General features: G+C 43.4%; 1 protein-coding gene across 6 annotated transcripts in view; it reads right to left on the bottom strand.

Moving 5' to 3' along the window:
• Nucleotides 1-3,318: 3,318 nt before the first annotated feature.
• The window catches only part of UCHL5 (ubiquitin C-terminal hydrolase L5), a 28,918-nt gene continuing 26,236 nt past the window's right edge, over nucleotides 3,319-6,000 (bottom strand). For 5 of the 6 annotated variants that reach the window (XM_061633991.1, XM_061633993.1, XM_061633994.1 and 2 more), the window contains one exon: nucleotides 3,586-4,303. Coding sequence is in view for 3 of the 6 variants with exons in the window: in XM_061633995.1 (XP_061489979.1) it covers nucleotides 4,259-4,303 (45 nt within the window). In the remaining 3 variants the exon portion in view is untranslated. The other variant, XM_061633996.1, reaches the window with a different exon arrangement.

The following is a 6,000-nucleotide window of genomic DNA, read 5'->3' as shown; positions in this document are numbered from 1 at the left end:
GATGCATTGGACAAAGTATTATTTTGATTCATAAGTCTTTACTGCCAAAGGAGAGAGTTTTGACTATTTTGCTGTTGTTGCTGGAGAACAGTAAAGATACAGAACACAATTCTTCCTAGGAAACAAACAGATGAGTTTTTTTCTGAATACCTTCAGTGCTACAGCAGGGGATGCCAACCTTTTTTGACCAGTGGAAACATTTGGATTTTTGAAAAAATGTTATGGTCTCTAGTCACATATATGGCTGCTGTTGGGGTATGACATAACACAAAATGGCTGCCATATCTAAAAAAGGAGAGACAGGACCACTAAATGGTGCAGGCATGTCCCCACATTTGTGGGGGGAAAAATGCACCACATCAGCTACTACCACACTGGCTCACAGAGAGCAACTCTTTGCACCTCTTCTCTATTCAGAAGAAGAGGGAGTGTCGACGTTTAGTCCTGGCATCCAATGAAACGTGCACATGGTTAAGGGTGTGTGTTCAATGTTGAGAGGCCGACAGGAACTGGGAAGGAACAGCAATGCAAACATACATTGTGGATTTTTTTAAGGTGGCCTTTCGAGGGCACCAAAGGATATACTGGCAGGCACTCTGGTGCCCATGGCTGCTGTGCTGAAGACCCCTCCATTAGGGAATGCTTATGGCAGAAAAGAGCACAACGCTATCCTCATAGCTTGCCTAATGGCAACGTATCTATTGACAAGTGATCCTGTGCATGTGATAAGGAAAGCAGACATGCAGGTCCTAGGACAGCCTTTCCCAACTAGCGGGCCACCAGATGTTGTTGGACCATAATTCCCATCTATCCTGACCATTGGCAATGCTGGCTGAGGCTGATGGCAGTTGTGGTCCAACAACGCCTGGTGGCCCACTAGTTGGGAAAGGCTGTCCTAGGAAATACATACTTAGATCTGATTTATTCATGCATCCAATCTGCATGACCTTTCTCTGCCCTCTGTTGAGGGGAAAGGATTGCATAAATCAAATGTACGCAATTATCACTCACACCAAATGTTGCCATGGATGCAGTGGGCAGAGAACTGTGTGTCTACTCCCCCATTTAACATTCTCAGGCAGCCTTTACTTCATAATTTAAGCTTCTTTTTAAAAAGCACAGCAAATAACAGACACCGGACAATCAAATTTACACCAGCTTCAGATTTGTTCATTCTTAACACTGTGTTGTTTCCTAAAGTAGAAAAATAGACTATAATGTCCCATAGTGCAGGTTGCAGAATTTGGCTTAAACACTGCATTTGATATGTAATTAAAAGCTAAGACCTACCCTGAGGAAAAAATGACTTAGTATTTTAATAACCATTGGAAAATGTCAGTGGCATTTCTGATGAGGTAAGGGATTAGTCCGCGTAAGATAAAAGACATGGGGGGTGGGGACTGAAACAACATCCAAGAGTTTTTTTTTTATTTTGCTAAAAGCCTGTAAGTAACAAATCCTGGATCATGTACCTTATTCTCATTTATATCTGAAGTTGATCTTAATGTCATTGTACAGGGCAGCCATGAGGCAAGACGGCTGAGTTGTGGAACAGCAATTTTTGATGAGACTGATTACATAGATCCATTTCTGTTTTGGGACAGAGGCTGCTCTGGTGGCTTATTTACACCAAAAAATAGACAAAAGAGGTCATCCCTGTTAATTCTGCTGGTATTGAAACTGTCAGTTCCACTAACCTGGTAGTTATAGACCACATGACTAGGATAAGGCTTGGGGACACCGTTTTGCAATCATACCAGTCCTCCCTGGGGCACAGGTTTCAGAATGTGGTGCTGGGGGATTTTTACTTGACACCAGAGGCATTAGTTTATGGTGCCCTGTAGGGTTCCACATTGACCCCCATGCCTTTTATCATCCATGTGAAATGGGTGAAAGGGGGAAGTGATCAGAGATTTAAGGTTCAGTGTCAACACTATGCATATAGCAACTCTATCTTTCCCATCACAAATCAGGGAGACTGTGGTGTCATAAGGGAAGAGCCACAGCTCAGTCGCAGAGCATCGAAAGCCCAGGTTCAATCCCTGGTGTCTCCAGGTAGGGCTCATAAGAACTCCCTGTCTGAAATGCTGGAGAGCCACTGTCAGTATTGAGGAGATGGGCCAGTGGTTAGACTCAGTATAAGGTGGCTTCCTATGTTCTTATGGATTCAAGCTAACAAATTCAAGCTTAATCCAATAAAGACAAAGTACTTCTGGTCAGCCAAAGTGCAGGATAGGGGCTCAACCAATTTTGGATTGGGCTGTACATCTCTCAAATTGGGGGATCACATGAGAGCTGAAGAGGTCAAAACTGCTTTTACGTAACTTAGGCTTGTGCAGCAACTACCTCCGTTGCTGGCAAAGGCAGACCTAGATCTGGCCACAGGCCTTATACATCAGTTGGATTAGTGTAACTGAACCGCCTTTGAAGTCTTCACTTTTGTCCACTGCAAGGCAGAGAAGCCAAAGTTGTAAGCTGAGCTTTTTTTTTGGGGGGGGGGAAGCATGCAACTCCAATATTGTACCAACTCATTGTTCCGTTCCAGGCCTAGTTCAAAATGGCTTTAACGCTTAAATGGCTTGGGACCATGATACTTAGAAAGGATCATGTCCTCACATATAATAAGCCTGTCCACTCAGTAAGGTCTTTTGGGAAGGCTATGCTCCATATCCCACCGCAGCAGAGATGGAGCTGGTAATGATCCAGGAAAGGGTCTTTGCTGTGGAAATGCTCACCTTATGAAGCTCCCTACTATTTGCTGAATGGTGTTCTAGCACCAGGTGAAGGTACTGTCTCTCAGACAGGTTTAAATCAGCAAAGGCTTTTTTCTGTCTTCTGCTTCTAATACTGTATAATTGTTTTTTAAAAGTTGATGATAGGTACCTTGAGTATCTCACGCACAATACAGAAAGGCAGGATGTAAGCATTTTGAACATATGCCATCTATTTTTCTAAGGCAACCTGGGTACCTATTTTGTCTCTGTTCTTGCCTTTTAGAATAGCTGATTCAGCAACCCAAGAAATGTCAAGCTTGGTAACAGGTAAGCTCTGTTGCAAAACAATCCATGTTCATTGCTAGTAACTGCTGAGAGCCCCTAGGAACAAAGGCACTGAAAGTCCTGGATGCGGGAAGAATGGCAGGGATTGTCAGAAGCGGCTGTCTTTGCGCTGTTTATTTGGCCACAAGCTTTACCGGCTGAGCAATCAACAGTTTGGAGCAATGTTGAAAAGTTATTAAATATATGCTCATGACAAAACTTGCATTTTGCACCCATCAATTACTTCACTGAACATAAACATACTTTTCCCCCTAAAATGTTGAAGGATGAAAATAGAGCATTTGTTTAATTCAGAGTATCAGTAAAAATATACACATCTAGTGATGTATACCACAGCAGGGCAAGTTAAAATTTTGCCCCAAAACTGTACAACACAGAACCCCATCTTGTGAGATAGCATCTTCACAAATACTAATATCTTTTGTAATTTTGGTATCACATGAATGGCTCAAGAGGAGGACAGACCGCTTTCCTTGCAAAATTACTTTACCAGTTGACAGTAGCACTACAGGAAACAAACATCTGCCAAAATAAAAATGGGAATTTATTATTTTTTTTCCTACTAAAGCAATACACTCTGAAGCTTATCCCTTGGTCATTGCAACTCATTCTACCATTCAATTTGTAGTTTCAACTTTGTAGAAAATTTAGACACAACTCCATAAAAACAAGAACACAGGGCAAGCCACTGAAAGACTCAGAGACCAAGACAGTTAGTGGTGATACGCAAAGAAAGACCAACTTATTTCCAAAAATAAGTCATGCTTTCTTTACATAACTATATATCCAATGCTTCACTGTGAGACAAGATATTAAATATATTCATTACCGTATAAAGGTCTACATTACTTGCACAAATTTGGGTCTATACAAATTGCAGCTGTATTTCCTGATTAAATTATGAAGAATCAGTCGGATATCACTGTTAAATACTGGAATTCGACAGACTCTAAAAACCATTACTGAGTTGTAGTACATGCACATGATGCAAGGGAAAAGGGAGATTTATAGACCCCGTGCAAATAGGACAGGACAAACTGTTACAATTGGCAAACGTGCGTTGGACAAATTTAAACTGTACAAGAAGTCTTGTAGGGTCACTTTCATGAAGACAAAGAAATTCAGAAGCACATTTTCCCCATCAAACAAAAAACCCTGACCACCCACAAAAAAGAAAGGGGGGGGGGAACCACCAGTCTTCATTTGGCCTCTTGAGCTTTCTTAGCATTCTGTTTTTCTTTTGCCTAGAAGGTAAAGTCAGACAGAGAGAGCATGTTGCATTGTTATAACAGCCCATTTCTTTTTGCTGTAACTCAAAACATGCAACTCTTCGTTATCTCTTAGATCATTTAATACACAAACAACTGCTTTCTACAAGTCTGCCAGGCTTTCTGATATTCAAGTTGCACACACTTGCAGGATCTCTTTGAGCCAATGTACCACAGTGAAAACATAAATGCTTTCTACAGAACATTTTTGAACATTTGAAAACAACATACAACTAAAGGTCAACATACATTTCCCATCTCTGCAGCCATAAATTAGAGAAACTAAAAAACAACAACCCAATTCAGATTCTCAATTTTTAACAAAGAGTTCCTAGGCCATTGGAAGACCCCTAAGTAGAACATGTGGGCCCCCAGTTTACTTGCTTCATTGTTATTGCTATGTAATGTGGCCCTCCTTAGTTAGTGTCTCTAAGAAAGAGCAGGTGACCCTGTTGAAGCCCTTGACATGCTGTGGAACAGGGAGGTGCATCGGGCTCTTGACACGGTTGCCCCCAAGTGCCCTCTCCATCATTGTGGAGCCTGGCTGCACTTTGGTACACCAGTGAGCTAAGAGCAATGAAACAGGCTGGATGACGGCTAGAGCACAAGTAGTGAAAGACATGCTGTGAGGCCAATTGGGCACGCGTAAAACATAACCATGCCTACTGTGTGGTGGTGAGGGCAGTGAAGAAGGCCCACTTCTCTGCCTCCATCACATCCTCAAATAGCTGACCAGTGCAGCTTCTCCATATTGTCAGGGATCTGTTGATTTCAACTCCAAGAAATGGCATTTTAGACCCTTCGGAAGCCCACTGTGAATTGCTTGCAAGGCACTTGGAAGGTAAAGTTGCTTGCATCCGTAGCTGTCTTGATGCCCCATCCACTGTAGTCCCCAATGAGGTATCCAGTGCAGAGTCTGCTGCAACTTCTTGGGAATGGTTTCAGTTGATGCAGCCTGATGACATAGACAAGGTGCTTGCGATAATGCGGGCAGCAATGTCTCCTCTTGACCCTTGCCCTTCTTGGCTTATTACAGCTTGCCGAGGGAGTTCGACCAAATGGATTCTGGGTGTAGTCAACACATCATTGCGGAAGGGAGAGGTTCCAGCTGCCCTGAAAGAGGCGGTGATCCGACCGCTCCTGAAAAAGCCCACCCTGGACCCATTTGTTTGTGACAATTACCGACTGGTCGCAAATACCCCCTTCTTAGGAAAGGGGATTGAAAGGGTTCTGGCACAGCAATTGCAAGTACTCTTGGATGAAACAGATTATCTTGACCCGTTCCAGTCTGGGTTCAGGGCTGGTTATGGGACTGAATCAGCCTTGGTCGCCCTGATGGATGACCTTTATTGCAGGGGGAGTGCGACCCTGTTACTCTTATTTGATCTCTCAGCGGCTTTTGATACCATTGACCATGGTATCCTTCTGGGCCGACTTGGTGAGATGGGTACTGGAGACACTGTTTTACAGTGGTTCCGATCCAATCTCCAAGGTCGTTTTCAGAGAATAGCATTGAGCGATCGTCTTTTGGCACCCTGGCAGCTCTGCTGTGGGCTGCCGCGGGGTACCATCTTGTCCCCCATGTTTAACATCTATATAAAGCCCTTGGGAGGGGCCATCAGGAGATTTTGGGTGAGGTGTAAGCAGCATGCTGACGATACCGAGCTCTTTCT

This window comes from Rhineura floridana, chromosome 6, assembly GCF_030035675.1.
Source record: "Rhineura floridana isolate rRhiFlo1 chromosome 6, rRhiFlo1.hap2, whole genome shotgun sequence".
In the NCBI taxonomy this organism is placed as follows: Eukaryota; Metazoa; Chordata; class Lepidosauria; order Squamata; family Rhineuridae; genus Rhineura; species Rhineura floridana.
This window is presented reverse-complemented; position numbering and strand designations above follow the sequence as displayed.